This window comes from Myxine glutinosa, chromosome 5, assembly GCF_964187855.1.
Source record: "Myxine glutinosa chromosome 5, kmMyxGlut1.1, whole genome shotgun sequence".
Classification (NCBI taxonomy): Eukaryota; Metazoa; Chordata; class Myxini; order Myxiniformes; family Myxinidae; genus Myxine; species Myxine glutinosa.
Window position 1 is genome coordinate 3280861 of NC_136265.1, and position 17673 is coordinate 3298533.

At 47.5% G+C, this 17673-nt stretch overlaps 1 protein-coding gene across 2 annotated transcripts in view; it reads right to left on the bottom strand.

Moving 5' to 3' along the window:
• The window catches only part of SKIC2 (SKI2 subunit of superkiller complex), an 82694-nt gene that overhangs the window by 4465 nt on the left and 60556 nt on the right, over positions 1-17673 (bottom strand). For both annotated transcript variants that reach the window (XM_068117951.2, XM_068117952.2), the window contains exons 25-28: positions 12717-12927; positions 12430-12540; positions 10895-11113; positions 4957-5097 (exon numbers count right to left, since the gene is read on the bottom strand). In XM_068117951.2, the coding sequence (XP_067974052.2) occupies positions 4957-5097; positions 10895-11113; positions 12430-12540; positions 12717-12927 (682 nt within the window). The remainder of the gene's footprint in view (positions 1-4956; positions 5098-10894; positions 11114-12429; positions 12541-12716; positions 12928-17673) is intronic.

The following is a 17673-nucleotide window of genomic DNA, read 5'->3' on the forward strand; positions in this document are numbered from 1 at the left end:
TCCGTCCGTCCGTGTGTGCCATGCTTTATTCAAAAAGGTCCCTACTGTCATAGCAAAATAGACATGGTGCCATTGGCAATACTAATAATTGATTTACTGAGTTAGAAAGTTAATAAACAATTTACTTGGAACAAAATTTTCAAATTTCCAAAAAGTGGTGTTCGTTTAATCAAATAAATGCCTTTTATCAGCACTTGGAGCTAGAAGCAGCGTTATCATTTTTATCATTCTAAGACAGCAGGAACCCTTTAGAGTAAAGTGGGACGGACACAGGAGGAGCACAGAATTATATGTAGTAATTCTTCTCGAAAAATATAAAAACACAGGAGGAATATACAAATATATATATATATATACACATAAATATATATATATATATACACACACACTACATGACCAAAAGTATGTGGACACCCAAACATCGAACATCTCATTCCAAAATCATGGGCACCAATAAGGAGTTGGTCCCCCCTTTGCTGCTATAAGCTTTAACAGCCTCCACTCTTCTGGGAAGGCTTTCCACTAGATGTTGGAACATTGCTGCGGGGATTTGCTCCCATTCAGCCACAAGAGCATAAGAGAGGCCCGGCACTGATGTTGGGCGATTAGGCCTGGCTCGCAGTCGGTGTTCCAATTCATCCCAAAGGTGTTTGATGGTGTTGAGGTCAGGGCTCTGTGCAGGCCAGTCAAGTTCTTCCACACCGATCTCAACAAACCATTTCTGTATGGAACTTGCTTTGTGCACAGGGGCAGTCATGATGAAACGGGGAAGTACCTTCCGCAAACTGTTGCCACAAAGTTGGAAGCACACAATCGTCTAGAATGTCATTGTATGCTGTAGCATTAAGATTTCCCTTCACTGGAACTAAGGGGCCGAGCCCGAACCATGAAAAACAGCCCCAGACCATTATTCCCCGTCCACCAACCTTTACAGTTGGCACTATGTATTTGGGCAGGTAGCGTTCTCCTGGCATCTGTCAAACCCAGATTCGTCCGTCGGATTGCCAGATGGTGAAGCATGATTCATCTCTAAAGAACGCGTTTCCACTGCTCCAGAGTCCAATAGCGCCGAGCTTTATACCACTCCAGCCGACGCTTGGCATTGCACATGGTGATCTTAGGCTTGTGTGCGGCTGCTTGGCCATGGAAACCCATAACATGAAGCTCCCGACAAACAGTAGTTGTGCTGACGTTGCTTCCAGATGCAGTTTGGAACTCGGTAGTGAGTGTTGCAACCGAGGACAGACGATTTTTACGCGCTACACGCTTCAGTACTCAGCGGTCCCGTTCTGTGAACTTGTGTGGCCTACCACTTCGCAGCTGAGCTGTTGTTGCTCCTAGACGTTTCCAGTTCACAATAACAGCACTTACAGTTGACCGGGGCAGCTTTTGCAGGGCAGAAATTTGACGAATTGACGTGTTGGAAAAGTGGCAACCTTTGACGGTGCCACGTTGAAAGTCACTTAGCTCTTCAGTACGGCCCATTCTCCTGCCAATGTTTGTCTGTGGAGATTGCACGGCTGTGTGCTTGATTATATATACCTGTCAGCAATGGGTGTGGCTGAAACAGCCGAATCCACTAATTAGAATAGGTGTCCGCATACTTTTGGTCATGTAGTGTATATATTGTTGTGTGTCTACCCTGTAGTGAACACCGCAGGGCGACATGGATGACCAAACGAGCTTTAACTCCATGGCATTCAATCTAATGGCGAACCTTCGTTATACGCACGGGAAAGGAGAATGATGAACTTACCTGGACGGCTTCCACCAGACGTCTTCGCACCTGCGATAATTAACTCAAACCGACACGGAATTTAAAATGTACAAAAATACCTGCTTTATTGAAGAAATGGTGGTAACAAAATACAACACGGCAAAATACGATTCCTAAATGGGACGTCCTCAAACAGACCCGTATACAGACAATGGGGGAAAATAACTGGAAAATAAATATGTGTGTGTGGTTCTCAACTCGGCACTTAGCTCTGAGTGTCTCTTGAACCTCGTCAGGAATCGTCCTGGATTGTCGCAGGCCTTCACATCCTTGCACGGGAACCACAGGCTGCACTGCCGCGAGCGGAAACTAGGCCTCGCTGTGCAGTCCGCTCCTCTCCCGCAGAGTGCGAAGTCAGCAGCCCGCGCCCGTTCCACTCGACCCCGCTCGTCCCCGTCGATCTTGTTCACCAACACCGATGTGCCAAGGAAAAGAAAATGAGACCGTGCCTTCAATCGGAACCCCGCACAAAGAGAGCACGCAAATGCGTTCGCCTTCCACCAACACCTTCAAGTTCAGCTCAAAAGGCACCGTATGTGTGACCATTTGCTATGGACCAGCCCGGAGAGAGAAAAGCCACGAGAAGACAAAATGTCGGGGAGACGACCGCTCGCCACCAAACCCAGAAAACGAGAGACAAAATGTCTGCCCTCCAACTCCTTTGTACTCAAGGCTCTGACATCATTCCGATGACGTCTGCGTATCCACTCTTATCAGCTAGTATCCATCTCATCGTCCTTGGTGTCCTGACCAATCGCTGCTCTTCGGGGCGTGGCCTTACGGGCCTGCCTGCTTGATGTGGTGATGTGGCTGCTGGCAGCGCCAGCAGTATTGGTCAATGTCTTGTTCCGGTCACTTTTATTTGGTGTCATAAATGCACTATTTCTTAGCTTGTGTGTGTGCTGCATTGTCATGAGGAACAGAGGAAAAATAACAGAGGCCATTACATACAGAGGATGAATTACCCATAATCCCTACCTAATTAACATAACCCCACCCCTCGTGATGGGAACGAAGATACGCGCTTGCACGACATCTGGTCTAAACAAATTTCCTACTTATGATACATGAGGTTTCTTCTTCTTCACAACAGTTGGAGCACACGACCTATACAATTCTACCTGGCTCTAAGATATTGCATTGTCTACCCCCATAAATGTAACAATATATATATAAATATACCACCAAGTTTGGTGCGAGACCTTTAAAAAATAATACCGAAAGTCTAACAGCGGCGTAGCCTGGCTTGTAAAATATTATAAACGACAAACACGCATTATTAGCTTTTTAAAGTCGCTAATGCTGTTTATAACATTAACAAGCGTTACGCCTAGGTCCCCCGTCGGTGAAGGGATGCGAGTTGACAAAGTGGAAGACGCAAGGCGGCCATCTTGGATTTTGACGTGGCGACCCAATTTTCAATAGCGTTCTTCCTTTTGCCTAGATACACCCACACACCAGATTAGAAGTTGGTACTTCGCTTATTTTTCAAGATATTCCGCTCACAATGTTCAGACAAACATGATGTCAGACATACATGGTGGCGGCCATCTTGGATTTTGACGTGGGTTGCACCCACACACCAAATTAGAATTCGGTCCTTCGCTTACGCACGCACGTACGTACGCACGCACGCACGGGAAAACCATAGTCCCCCTTTCGCTCCGCGGGTGCGACGGGGGACAAAAAAAGACATTTGGAGGAATCCCGACATCCGTGAGGGAAGTTTTACTTGCATAACTGAGGGAAGATATACTGTAATCTATATACCCCTGAATGGTTGGGTTAATAACATGCTATAAAAAACCAAGGCGAATTCCTTACTTTCGCGGTTGTTAGTACTGTGCATCGCTTATCATCGATTCATGAACAATACACCGCTTCAACCCATTAACTTTGTATTCACGACATTGGGAATAAAGTGTTATGGTCATATTTACTCTATTATTATTATTATTACTATTACGAAAACGATACTACTGAACCGATACAGTACTGTATTAACCCTTTGAGTACGGGATTTTTTTTTGATAAAAATACCCCCGGTACGGGATTAATTTGGCATTACGGGAATGCAACCACGTACTGATGATCTATTTATAGGTATAGTCATGACGTGTAGTAACGTCATCCGTACACAAAACTTTTTCACGGGTTGCGGCACTGGACGTCATCCGTACTCAAAAGGTTAAGAAACCTGGGCTTGATTTGTCCGAAGCGGTCTGAAGGGTAGGAATGAAGCCGAAGGCCTATACGTACCATTTTGATGGAAGTTCCGTAACATCTCTGGTTTTGATATTTGATGGTCATAAAGGTAGAGCATGGCGATTGTGATACATGACAGTTTCGACGATATGTTCGGCCTGAACGACATTGGAATCAAAATGCCGGAGTGTGGAGAGTCAGCCGTAATGACATCAGGCGTAATGACATCTCGCTGTCATGTGACCAGATCCTCAGCTCTGATTGGTATACGTTTGAGGAGACATACATACATACATACATATGGACGGACAAACGGTTCTAGACTGCTTTACCCTACAGGCTATGCCTTAAAAAAAGGTTTTGAGAATTTTTTCTGAAAAGCCCATAAAATTTGGTAAAAGTCCATGAATGAATAAAGGTGAAAACACGAGGGGGGAAGAAAAAAAAAGAATAATCTGTACAGAACCACTCGGGAACCTCATAAAAGCATGATATAAATAAAAACGTAACATGCAAGGTTAAATGGAGTACTCTACGTACTGACTGATGATGATCGTGGATGAAGCTTGTAGAGGTAGTGTGTGAGGAAAAATGGTGCGAGAGTACGCTGTTGTGAGGAGGAGGATAATGGAACAGAACCCACCTACCACAACGGCTCTATATCGTGACGTTTAGCAAAATTTCACTTCACAATAAAAGAGTAAGTAAGTTCACCGGGTGGATGCTGAACAAAGACAAAAGCTTAGCGGAATTTCACTTCACAATAAAAACATACTGAAGGGAACCAACGATGTTATATGGAAACGTAGCGACATTGTTAGAAAAGTGTTTACCCTATGTTATAGCAAAACGACATTGTCAGAGGCGACGACGCAGGTAGAACTTATAGACCAATTAACTTAAAAGCCATGATGGTAAATTAATAAATGGATTGTACGGATATGTATGAGAAAAATCACTCTATCTCGACTCACCACACCATTGGCCCATTCAAACACGACCTCAATCAGTCCAAACTTGAACTGATGCACATAATCTTCAACCGACTCGGCCAAACCGCATTCTCTCTGCACCACAGCAATGTGCTCAGCCAACTTCCTCAGTCGATCAACTCCCTGCGTGCATAGACAAAATATAATACACACATTACTATACATTACCATACACATCACAAAATATACGACACATTACTATACATTACCATACACATCACAAAATATAATACTGTTGCGTTCCTGGAAATTAAAATCTTTCCAAGGAACGGATAGCCGAACAAGCTGTTACTCCGAGGCGTTCAATCAAAAATACAGCGTAGAATACGCAAGGGGGAGCAAGCGGGAGGGCGGAAACCGGAGCTTACCTTTTCGGATCCCACTAGAGTCCTCGACCCTGCAATAAATTAACTCAAACAAAAACGGAATTAAACTGTATAAAAATAATGGTTTTATCTATCTATAATTCCAGTAATCTCTGTCTGTACGTTTGTCTGTGACCGCTGTTTCTCGACAACCACGGGTCCGATATACTTTTAACTTGCCAGGTATATTGCTGGGGACCCGAGGATGTGCCTTTTCAAGGTTTCATATTAATCGGACAATTACTTACCGAGCTATGTCCAAAAAACGATTCAACCAATCAGAGAGCAGCGAACGATCGCGTGTGCCGGCGTTGCGAATGGACCAAACCATTCCATGTAAATAGAGGGGGGGGGGGGGGTTCTGTGGTCGTTGCGAATGGACGAAACCATTTCATGTAAATAGAGGGGGGGGATTGTCACTGTACTCGCAAGCCGTTCGCCGTTCGCTTTGGCGTTGCGAATGGACCAAACCATTTCATGTAAATAGAGGGGGGGGATATAATTTTAGATAGATATATAGTACGGGCATATATATAGTACGGGCATGCCCTAGTTAAAGAAAATGCCGGTAACAAAGAAATTGCATGATCAATAAAAGTAAAATCCTAAACTGGGACGTCCCCACAAACTTACCTAAAGACAGACGAAAGGGAAGGATAACTGAAAATAAATATGCGTCTGCATGCACTTAACGCTGATGGTGTCCTAAATCTCGTCAGGATCGTCCAGGCCCCCCCACCCGAGCACGTAGTCCGGACGCGGCTCTGGTGTTGGCGGGAAATGCACTCGCTCGCACGCTGCTTGGTCTCACCGCACGTCCGTTCACTCCTGGCCTCGTCACACTGCAGCAAGCAAGCAGCACTCGTTGTTCTCGCTTAGAAAACCCAGCTCTTCTTCATCACAACCACCAGCAAGATTTTACAACACTGCCGCTCGTGGCGGCGTCCAAATCAGAAGGGGCAACAGCGGCAACAACGACCCTTCGCTATTGGTGTCCAGAACGAGAAGAGCAAGAGAGAATCACGGCCGTTCACGATGGTCTCCAGCACCAGAAGGAAAAAATGTCTGCCACTCCAACTACAGACTTGGCATTTAATATGGAATATTTTTTTTGTGGGGGTGAACTTACTTTTCAAGACGACTTAGAACCAAAAGTTCATTGGAATTATGTTGAAATTATTCGAGATTTTGTTGATGTGACCTTTAAAAGAAACAAAAACCACATTTGACATTTCGAAGCAAATAAATTGATCCTTGAAAGTGATGTAAACTGATATCGAACTCAATTCACGGACAGTACTGTGTTAAACTTCTGTACGTTTTCCAGAAGTATCTCTTTATTTTACACATGAGCCAAAAAAAATTTCAACAAAAACAAAAGCTAAATTATGACTGGGATTACGGACAGTAAAATTACAGTTCAGTACTTCGTGTAACCCCCACGAGCATTCAGGAGAGCACGCACACGTTGAGGCATGCTGTTCACGAGATTTGCCAAGGTTTGGACAGGAATCGCTTGCCATGCAGTGACAATAGTCTGCTGCAATTCACGCACAGAGGTAGGCTGCTGGTCCAAGTTGTCGATTTGACGCGTTAATTCTGCCCACAAGTTCTCTATCTGATTCATATCCGGGGACATGGCAGGCCACTCCATATGCTCTACACCACGGTCAGCAAGAAAGTGTTGGATCATGCGAGCACGATGAGGCCGTGCATTGTCATCTTGGAAGACAAAGTTTCCTCGAAAGGCTGCACGAGCAAATGGAAGCAATGTTTCTTCCAGAATGACCCAGTACTTGAACTGGTTTAGGTTTCCATTCAGAACAACCAGGTCAGTTTTGCCCCCTGCATGAAAAGGAGCCCAAATGGTAACCCCACCACCTCCAGCTTGGACTCTTGGCACTATACAATCTTCATTGTGGGCTTCATGCACTTGTCTGCGCACTCGGACGTGGCCATCTTGACGATAGACCAGAAATCTAGACTTGTCACTGAAGGTCACGTGATTCCAGTGTCCTGGCTGCCATTGACGGTGCTCTCTGGCCCACTGCAATCGGCGCTGGCTGTGTTGTCTGGTCAGGCGTGGCTTTCTCAGGGGATGCATGGCACGATAGCCTGCTTGAACCAGTCGTTGGTTGACTAGCCTTCTGGATACAGGCACATTTGTCAGTTGCTGCCACTCAGCCCTAAGCCGATTAGCTGACTTGGTACGGCCATTGCAGACTAACCGGTGAAGCTGGCGATCATCTCTCCTTGTGGTTCTGCGTGGGCGTCCTGGCCTCGGTATTGGAGTAGGGACACCCCTCTGAGCATTTCGTTTCAGGATCTTTGACACCTGACCTTGAGTGATGCCATACTGCCGAGCAACAGCACGCTGTTTCATGCCAGAATTTCGTAAAGCCACCACTCCATGACAAACAGCATTGTCAAGTTGACGGACCATCTCCAGAGGAAGCGGCAATAGCTTTTGTAGACGTGCAGCAGTTGTTTTCCAATACAGAACGCAACAACCCTTATATACCTGATTGTGAAGCCAATCGTCAAATGTACCTGTCTTTACATTTTGTCACGCCACCTGTGATATAATCCTGTTATTGACTTCTTGCTGCGAACGACAATCAGTGACATGGTTCTTTCAACAAAGACATCACCGAAGGGTAAAAGAAACTCACCAGATTGATATACTGAGTTCAGAAAGTAAACCCAAGTCAAGAAAAAAAAAATTCCATATTAAATGCCAAGTCTGTATTTTGTACACGCCGCTCTGACGTCATCTGTCATGCTTCACCAACCAGCGTGGGCCACCTCTTTGTAGTCCATCTCTGCTCCTATCAGCAAGTCCCATCTTACGTGGGCTTGTACCAATCAAATCCCCCCCCCCACCCAATTACGGCTTTTCGGGCCTTGCCCGTTCTGTGTCTCTTTCCAGTTGGGGTAATCAGCATGAGTGTTTCATCTGGGTTTCTGGTGGCTGTTTAATTTGTGAGCTTAATGGGGAGTCGATTGCGTCGCTTGTGCCTATGGTGTGGTGCCAAAAGGGACATAGGAATACAGTACAGAGGTAACAACATTAAAAAAACCAATTTAAAAAACCACCTTTAGAGGCCATTTTTCCCCGCAAGCGGGGGTTGGCCTTTTTCGGGCACCGTGGTTGTTGTTGTTTTTTGGTCCCCTTTTTGAAGCAATGTTTTACGGCCGGATGCCCTTCCTGCCACCAACCCTTTTTGTCGCCTTTTTACGACAAACAGGGAATTACCAGTGAACTGGTACTCAATTAGCCGACCTCGGAAGGATGACAGGCTGAGTCAACCCCCCTGGCGTTAATTCAGCGATCGACCGGGATTCGAACCCAGGATCCTAGGATCCTAAGCTGGCACCCTAGCCGCTAGCCCAACACCAGAGAGGTAACAACATACAAGGGATAAATTACCCATCATCCCTAAGCTAATTAACATACCCCACTCCTCCGATGGGGATGAAGATACACTTAATCCGAACACACAGAGCTGACTTATTTACATCAAGGTTTCTACACGACATTCGGAGCACCTACCTATATATTCTACCTGCACTAAGGTATATCTACTGTTACGGATTCGGCCCTAATTATTGTTGGTACTATTATTATTGTTGGTTCTCAGTAAGGGTTATTGTGGTTAAAAGGTTTAAAAGCGCTCCTGGTAAAATGTGACCGGAAATCGGATCGTGACCCGGAAGACCAAGGGAGCGAGGAAGAAGCGCGCGTGAGGCAGAGGTGAAACGAGGCGTTTGGTAACAGCTCCGCACCCAGCGTGGTCGAGCGTCCATGGAGAGGGAACTTTGAGTCTTGGAAAGGAATCTCGTGCGATCGTTGATATCGCTGGTCGCGGGGAAAAGCCTGCGAAGCCAGGTACAGGTGAGAGATTCCGGAGAATCTTCGCCTAGCGGCTGCGGCCCGAGGAAGAACCGACCGCCATTTCGGGGACCTCGTGCGTCGTTGGTCCAGCCCTCTGGTGGTTTGCCGAGGATGTGTGTGCGCGACAGCGGCCTTTGAAGAATACGGTGTGGTTCGCGACTGCACGGTGTATGTGCACGTCTGGATAGCGTCTTTGGGATTCCTCTTTCCACCGCCAATTGGGGTTGGCTGGGACCACGTGACGGTCCCCGCCTTACCTACATCTCCATACCCGCCTCATCGCCATCGCCTCTTCGCTGGGAGCACCGTTGTGTTCTAGAGACATTGAGAAGGGCTCTGCTTCAGTCCCTGGGGGTGCCGTGAGTCTGAGCTAGGGTACCATCTTAAGATTGGATTGCAGGGTTGATTGCCCCCATTGTTGTATGGTGCTTTTTGTGTGCTTTTAATATATTGTTTGTTCATAACCCTTGGTGTGGTTTCATTATTGGTTAATTTCAACCAAGGATAACATATCTTTCTGCCGGGGACCCTCTCGGGGTTCGGCGGTTTACCGAGACCAGGGGATAGGGGAGGACCCCGTAACGCGTAACACTACCCCCGACAAACGTAACAATACACACATTACTATACATTCCCATACACATCACAAAATATAATACACACATTACTATACATTACAATACACATCACAAAATATAATATACACATTACTATACACATCACAAAATATAATATGGTACTGTAGCGGTTCCCGCTGAATGTACACAATCGCCTTGCACCTGCCAGGACGCGGCCAGGGCGCGATCGCCATGCCGGGCTCGTCCGGACGGGCCCAGACGCGCCTCTCCTGGGCATGCCCGGACTCGCTGTTCTCGGGCACGCCCGAACCTCCCGGGCACGCCCGGTCTCGTCTTTCCCGGGCATGCCCGCTCTCGCCTTTCCAGGGCTCGCCCAGAGCGCCCGGGCACGCCCAGCCTCGACTTGCCAGGCCGCGTCCAGGATGCCCGGGCATGTCCAGACTCGCCTTTCCAGGGCTCGCCCAGAGCGTCCAGGCATGCCCGCTCTCGCCTTTCCAGGGCTCGCCCAGAGCGCTCGGGCACGCCCAGCCTCGACTTGCCTGGCCGCGTCCAGGACGCCCGGGCATGTCCAGACTCGCCTTTCCAGGACTCGCCCTTGACACCCGGGCATGCCCGGTCTCGGTTTTCCCGGGCAAACGCCCCGGCATAAATGTGTATATATATTGCTGCCCGATAAACGGGCTTTGGAGAATACCTGAGCTGTTTTGTTTCAATAAAGCAACTCGGACGAATTCCGTCTTTGGTCGCGTCAATTCTTTCGACTCGCGTTGGAGCGCAGCTCCTTCAGTACTTTATACATATCAAACGTCACAAAATATAATGCTTTACCCTGCCGGTGCCCGGGATGCCCTGTGCACATTAAAAGGACAAAATGAGACTACATCACAATGGAAAATGAGACTACATCTGTGGCTGCTCAATATGTTTCTCTTTGAATGTTGTATGTGGTGTGTACATGATTCATGCCAATTGACGTTTGGAGCTCAATGATGGATTCATCACTTTCACAATGGAATACTTCAGGGAGTTTAGCGTGAACGTAACTACCGTGTTAAACATCGGCCTGACGTGCTCCTCATCACCTTGGTCAGGTTTTCGCCCATCTTGGGCTCCACATTGGTTTTCTGCGTAAAGACGAAGCAAGAGAGGAGAGCAGCCGCTTCTGCCGGGCTCAGGGGGCCGAGCATGCCATCAAACAACAACTCGGTGAGTAACAGTTCGTGGTTCGTCAACTCACATGCCACACGGCCTTTCAGCTGCACTGCTCCGCTCTCATCCACGTAACCCAGTGTGCGAAGCACCTGGAAATCGGAAACAGCAAACTGAAATTTGCATCACCTGTTCACATTTTACATCATTGAAACAGTAGCCTCAGTGTTTGTGTGCAGAGGTTCAGTGCGGGATGTTTGTGTACACGTTGGTTCAGTGCGGGCTGTTTGTGTACACGTTGGTTCAGTGCGGGCTGTTTGTGTACACGTTGGTTCAGTGCGGGCTGTTTGTGTACACGTTGGTTCAGTGCGGGCTGTTTGTGTACACGTTGGTTCAGTGCGGGCTGTTTGTGTACACGTTGGTTCAGTGCGGGCTGTTTGTGTACACGTTGGTTCAGTGCGGGCTGTTTGTGTACACGTTGGTTCAGTGCGGGCTGTTTGTGTACACGTTGGTTCCGTGCGGGCTGTTTGTGTACACGTTGGTTCAGTGGTGGATGTTTGTTTGTGTGGAGGTTCATTCAATTGGTCATTGTTACGTCCACCACCAAAGGTGGATGGAGGTTATGTTTTCACCCCTGTCCGTTTGTCTGTGAACAAAATATCTCAGAAAGTTGTGGACGTATTCAGACGAAATTTGGCACAGATGTAGCGTATGTGACAAGACGAAATTATTAGATTTTGGTAAAGATTCGGATTCGTATCCGGCTACTAGAATTTTTTAATTGATTCTTCACCATTGGGAGATAGGGCCAAAAACTATACATAGCAGGATATCTCAAAAAATAATGGACGGATTTGGACGAAAATTTGTGGACAGGTTGGGTGTCTGACAAAGACGATTCTATTCGACTTTGGTGAAGATCTGAATATTGATTCGGATATGAGAATTATTTAATTTTTAAAGTGATTCTTCACCATTGGGAGATAGGGCCAAAAAGGATACAGAGCGGGATATCTCAAAACGTTATGGACAGATTTGGACGAAATTTGGTGGAGAGGTTGGGTGTCTGACAAGGACGATTCGATTTTGGTGAAGATCCGGATTCAGATCTGGATCCAGCTAGTATAATTTTTAAAGTGATTCTTCACCAATGAGTGATATGGCCAACCAGGTGGAGGTATGTTCTCTACTGAGTGCCGTTCTAGTATTAAATATGCATTTATTTACTTGAACATATAATTCTCACCTCAATTGTGTTTTGTTTGAGATTATTCAGTTAATATAACGAGAGATTTGTCTTCTACTTTCATTTTTAAAAACTTGTTGCTGTCCACCTTTTCCTCTTTCCAGATTTGATTATCCCAGGATGATCCCAAACACTCCCACCACTCCCTTTCCCGTCCCCTCCCCATTTTCACACTCATCCTCTCCTCCATAAGAACTCGGATGCGAGTTATACTTCACACACCTGAATGCGCTGTTGGTAGTCAGGTAGCAGCTGTAAACTACGGTCAGACAACAGGAAGCGCAGAGAACCGATCTCTGTCTGCAGGTCTGAACGACAAGCAAGCCTGGAGAACTGCATCACGTGACAAGCAAATGGGGCACAAACAGCACAACCATTTATTTACTTATCGTTACACTTGGGTGTCATATGGGTGTTTAAGCAGCATGTAATACTCACATGAAGGCAACTACTGCACTTGTTTTTCGGAAAAATAAAAAGCCTTTCGGATGCTCTACGGTGTAATTTACCTGTGTGTTAAGCTTGGGACTATGCAAGCAGGTAAAGCCGGGAAGAATATCGGTCAAGGAACGCAAACGAATAGCCATCTCCATGGCAACAACATCCTTCAGCTGAAACGACTTGATGGGGTTGAGGGGCACGAAACATTGAACACCTCCTTCTGCGAGTCTCAGTAACTCCTGTGTCACGGCAACTGTCGACGGACCTGGAGGATCTTGTCTGGGGCACAAATATTAAACACATTAGCATAATTAGCCCCCTTTCCATGCTCCCACCGCAAAGCGGGATATGGGGTTTTGCATTCCTTTCTGTGCGTCTGTCTGTCTGTCTGTCCAGGCCATAACGTTTTTACCATTTTGGGTTTTGTCTTCAAATCTTCAACAAACCCTTATCTATCTATAATTCCAGTAATCTCTGTGTGTTTGTATGTGTGTATGTGTGTGTGTATGTTTGTCTGTGACCGCTGTTTCTCGACAACTACCGGTCCGATATACTTGAAACTTGCCAGGTATATTGCTGGGGACCCGAGGATGTGCCTTTTCAAGGTTTGAAATTAATCGGACAAGTAGTTACCGAGCTATGGCGATTTCTTTACCAAACACTGCAAGCCGTTCGCTTTGGACCAAACCATTTCATGTAAATAGAGGGGGGGGGGGGGTTCTGTGGTCGTTGCGAATGGACCAAACCATTCATGTAAATAGAGGGGGGGGTTCTGTGGTCGTTACTGCCACGTGGTTTCAAAGTTTTTTTTTGTTGTTGTTGTTTGCACGCATGTTTTTTTGCACCCACGTACGGGCACGCCCTAGGATGTTTACACACACACACCCCTACACAAATTTTTTTTTTTTTTTTTTTTTGGCAAGGAACGGGCACCCACGTACGGGCACGTCCTAGCTTATATATAGTACGGGCATGCCCTAGTAATGATAATACAACCACCTTTAGAGGCCATTTTTCCCCGCAAGCGGGGGTTGGCCTTTTTCGGGAACCGTGGTTGTTGTTGTTTTTCGGTCCCCTTTTTGAAGCAATGTTTTACGGCCGGATGTCCTTCCTGACGCCAACCCTTTTTGCCGCCTTTAACGACAAACAGGGAATTACCAGTGAACTGGTACTCAATTAGCCGACCTCGGAAGGATGACAGGCTGAGTCAACCCCCCTGGCGTTAATTCAGCGATCGACCGGGATTCGAACCCAGGATCCTAGGATCCTAAGCTGACACCCTAGCCGCTAGCCCAACACCAGGGCCCTTATAATGATAATATGAATAATAATTGAAAAGTGGGTCCAAATGTCAAAGGGAAAAGTCACAGTGAGCACAAATCAGCATAATCAGCCCTTCCTCGTTTTCTTTATTTATTTAACATTGAGTTTCAGTGTGTTTGTCCAGAATAAAAGCATATTTACCTATTGAGCTTTTGTCTTCAAATCTTCAACAAACCCTTATTTATGAGAATATGGAGAAAACAAATGAATAAAATGTACAATTTTTTGAACCGTAGTTAGCATCAAGTTGAGTTTTTTTGGGGGGGTTTTTCTGTATACAAGATCAAGGCTCATGTAAGAGCTAACATTAATCACAAAAAAAAACACATAAAACATATAATAAGGGGAGCGGTAGACAAGATGGGGACAGAGGGGGAAGCACACAAACACAACATTTGAGAGCAGGAACATCGGAAGATCTGTGGGAGGGAGAGGGCTTGTGGGGAGGAGGCGTGGGAAAGGGGGGGGCAGGGGGTTGGAGAAGTATAAAACACAAGGACACTGCAAGGACTTCCAGGAAAGAAGTTGGTATTTCAAAAAAGTGGATCTGGGGTGAATTAGCGGGGGTAGAAAAGATCAAGGTTTTGGATGGGGGAAGACAAGAGATGGTGGTGAACAGCTATTTTAAAGACCTGGAGGGATGAGAGGGATTGAAGATAGTGAGGGAGTTTGTTCCAGAGGCGGAAGAAAAGAGGAATGAAAGAGTGAAGATGAGCAGAGAGCCTCAATTTTGGCAATTTCACCAGAAGAGGGTTGCTGGCAGATCTTGTGCGACCTGCATGAATATTTGGGGGATAGAGCACAGACAGAACAGGGGGAGCAAGGCCGGAGAGGACTCGGTAGAAGACAGAAAGACCACCAACCTGCCTGCGGTGAGTAAGTGAAAGACCCTCAGAATAAGCTTCATCGCGGGAAATTCCAATGATTCTGAATGCTTTGGCTTCAACCGTGTGAAGCCGAGCTCGGTGTGCGGCAGCAGCACCGGCCCAGAGGGAAGACCAGTGTTCCATTGAGCTGCGGATGAAAGCCTTGTATGTGGTGAGGAGGGCAGGTGTGCTAAGGAAGGACTTCGCACGACGGAGGATGCCCAGTCGGCGACTGGCTTTGGAGGCCAGCTTGGAAATGTGGTTTTCCCAGGAAAGATCATGGCAGATAGTGAGACCCAAAAGCTTGAGTGACAGAACTTCTTCAAGAGGATTGTTCAGAAAGTAGATGGGAGGGATGTCCAGACAGTCTTTTCGGAGAGACAAAGTGAGAGTGTAAGATGTCAGGGTTGAAAGACATGTTCCACGTGTTTGACCAGTTTGTGATGTTATCCAGGTCTGCAGAGAGTTAAGAGGCTGCAGACTGCCGATCTGAGGGTTGAGATATGGAGCTGCAGATAGTGGAGTCATCAGCAAAGAGACAGAGGGGATTTGCCAGAGATCATTTTCCGGAGAGTCGGAGAGATCATTAATGAAGACTAGAAAAATCACAGCGCCCAGAACACTGCCTTGTGGAACTCCAGCCTGAACAGGAAGGGGAGATGAGAGAATTCCATTCAGGGCCACACGTTGACTGTGACCATTGAGGAAGTCGGCAAGCCATGCATGGAGATTTCCATGGATACCACAGGGGGAGAGTTTTGTGAGCAGGGCTGGGTGCCAGACCATATCGAAGGCACGTGAAATGTCAAGGGAGACAACTCTGATTTCCTGTTTGGCATTGAGAGCCTTCATCCATTGTTGAGCCAGCAGAAGCAGCATGTCCAGAGTAGTGACCTGGTCTGAATCCAAATTGATGATCCGAGATCAGGCCATTGGAGAAGAGGAAGGATTTGATGTCAGATGCGATGATTGATTCCATGACCTTGCTGATTATTGGGAGCAGGCTGATTGGTCTGTAGTTGCACGGATCTGCTTTTGCACCTTTTTTGTGTAAAGCGGTGATGTTGGCTGATTTCCAAGCAGATGGCAGCTGACCTTGAGCAAAAGAGAGGGTGAAGAGAACAGAGAGAGGGAGTGAAAGAGCGGAAGAACAGGATTTTAGGACCCGTGGGCTGATGCTGTCAGGTCCAGTTGCAGAATCAGAGTCGAGGGTTGACAGAAACTTTTCCACCTTGTCAGGAGAGGACACAAGAGTCCAGGAGCAGCTGGGTACGACTGGGTACGGTGGTTACAGAGAGGTATGGGTTTGGGACACAAGATTTAGAGGCAAACACAGAGTTGAGGCATTCAGCTTTTTCACGTGCGGAGTCAGCCATGTGGCCGTTTGAGGTGAGGGAGGGGATGGAGGGGGAACAAACACCAGAAACAGATTTGACCAGACGCCACCAGGATTTGGAAGAGGGAGACAGATAAGAGAGTTCGGTCTTGAGAACGGAGAGTTATTGTTTCCTGGCTCTCCTGAGGGTGGACACACACTTGTTTCGGGCTTTGTGAAAGGAAATGAGATTTCCCTCCGTTGGATTTGCTTTCCAGGAGACGAAGGCAAGTTGTTTCTGGGCAACAGCCTCACCACAAGATTCCGTGTACCACGGTGACCCAGTGCACTATGACACGGTGACCCAGTGCACTATGACACGGTGACCCAGTGCACTATGACACGGTGACCCAGTGCACTATGACACGGTGACCCAGTGCACTATGACACGGTGACCCAGGGCACAATGACACGGTGACCCAGTGCACTATGACACGGTGACCCAGGGCACAATGACACGGTGACCCAGTGCACTATGACACGGTGACCCAGGGCACAATGACACGGTGACCCGTGCACTATGACCCAGTGCAATGACAATGGTGACCCAATGCACTATGACACGGTGACCCAGTGCACAATGGCACGGTGACCCAGTGCACAATGACACGGTGACCCAGTGCACAATGACCCCGCACACTATGACACGGTGACCCAGCGCACTATGACACGGTGACACAGTGACCCAGTGCACTATGACACGGTGACCCAGTGCACTATGACATGGTGACCCAGCGCACTATGACACAGTGACCCAGTGCACTATGACATGGTGACCCAGCGCACTATGACACAGTGACCCAGTGCACTATGACAGTGACCCAGCACACTATGACACAGTGACCCAGCGCACTATGACACGGTGACCCAGTGCACAATGACACGGTGACCCAGTGCACTATGACCCAGCACACTATGACACGGTGACCCAGTGCAATATGACCCAGCGCACTATGACACGGTGACCCAGCGCACTATGACACTGTGACCCAGCGCACTATGACCCAGTGCACAATGACACGGTGACCCAGTGCACCATGACACGGTGACCCAGTGCACAATGACACAGTGACCCAGTGCACTATGACACGGTGACCCAGTGCACAATGACACGGTGACCCAGTGCACTATGACACGGTGACCCAGTGCACTATGACACGGTGACCCAGTGCACTATGACACGGTGGACCCAGTGCACTATGACACGGTGACCCAGTGCACTATGACACGGTGACCCAGCCCACTACGACACGGTGACCCGGCGCACTATGACACGGTGACCCAGTGCACTACGATACGGTGACCCGGTACACTACGATACGGTGACCCGGTACACTATGATACGGTGACCCGGTACACTATGATACGGTGACCCGGTACACTATGATACGGTGACCCGGTACACTACGATACGGTGATCCGGTACACTATGATACGGTGACCCGGTACACTATGACACTA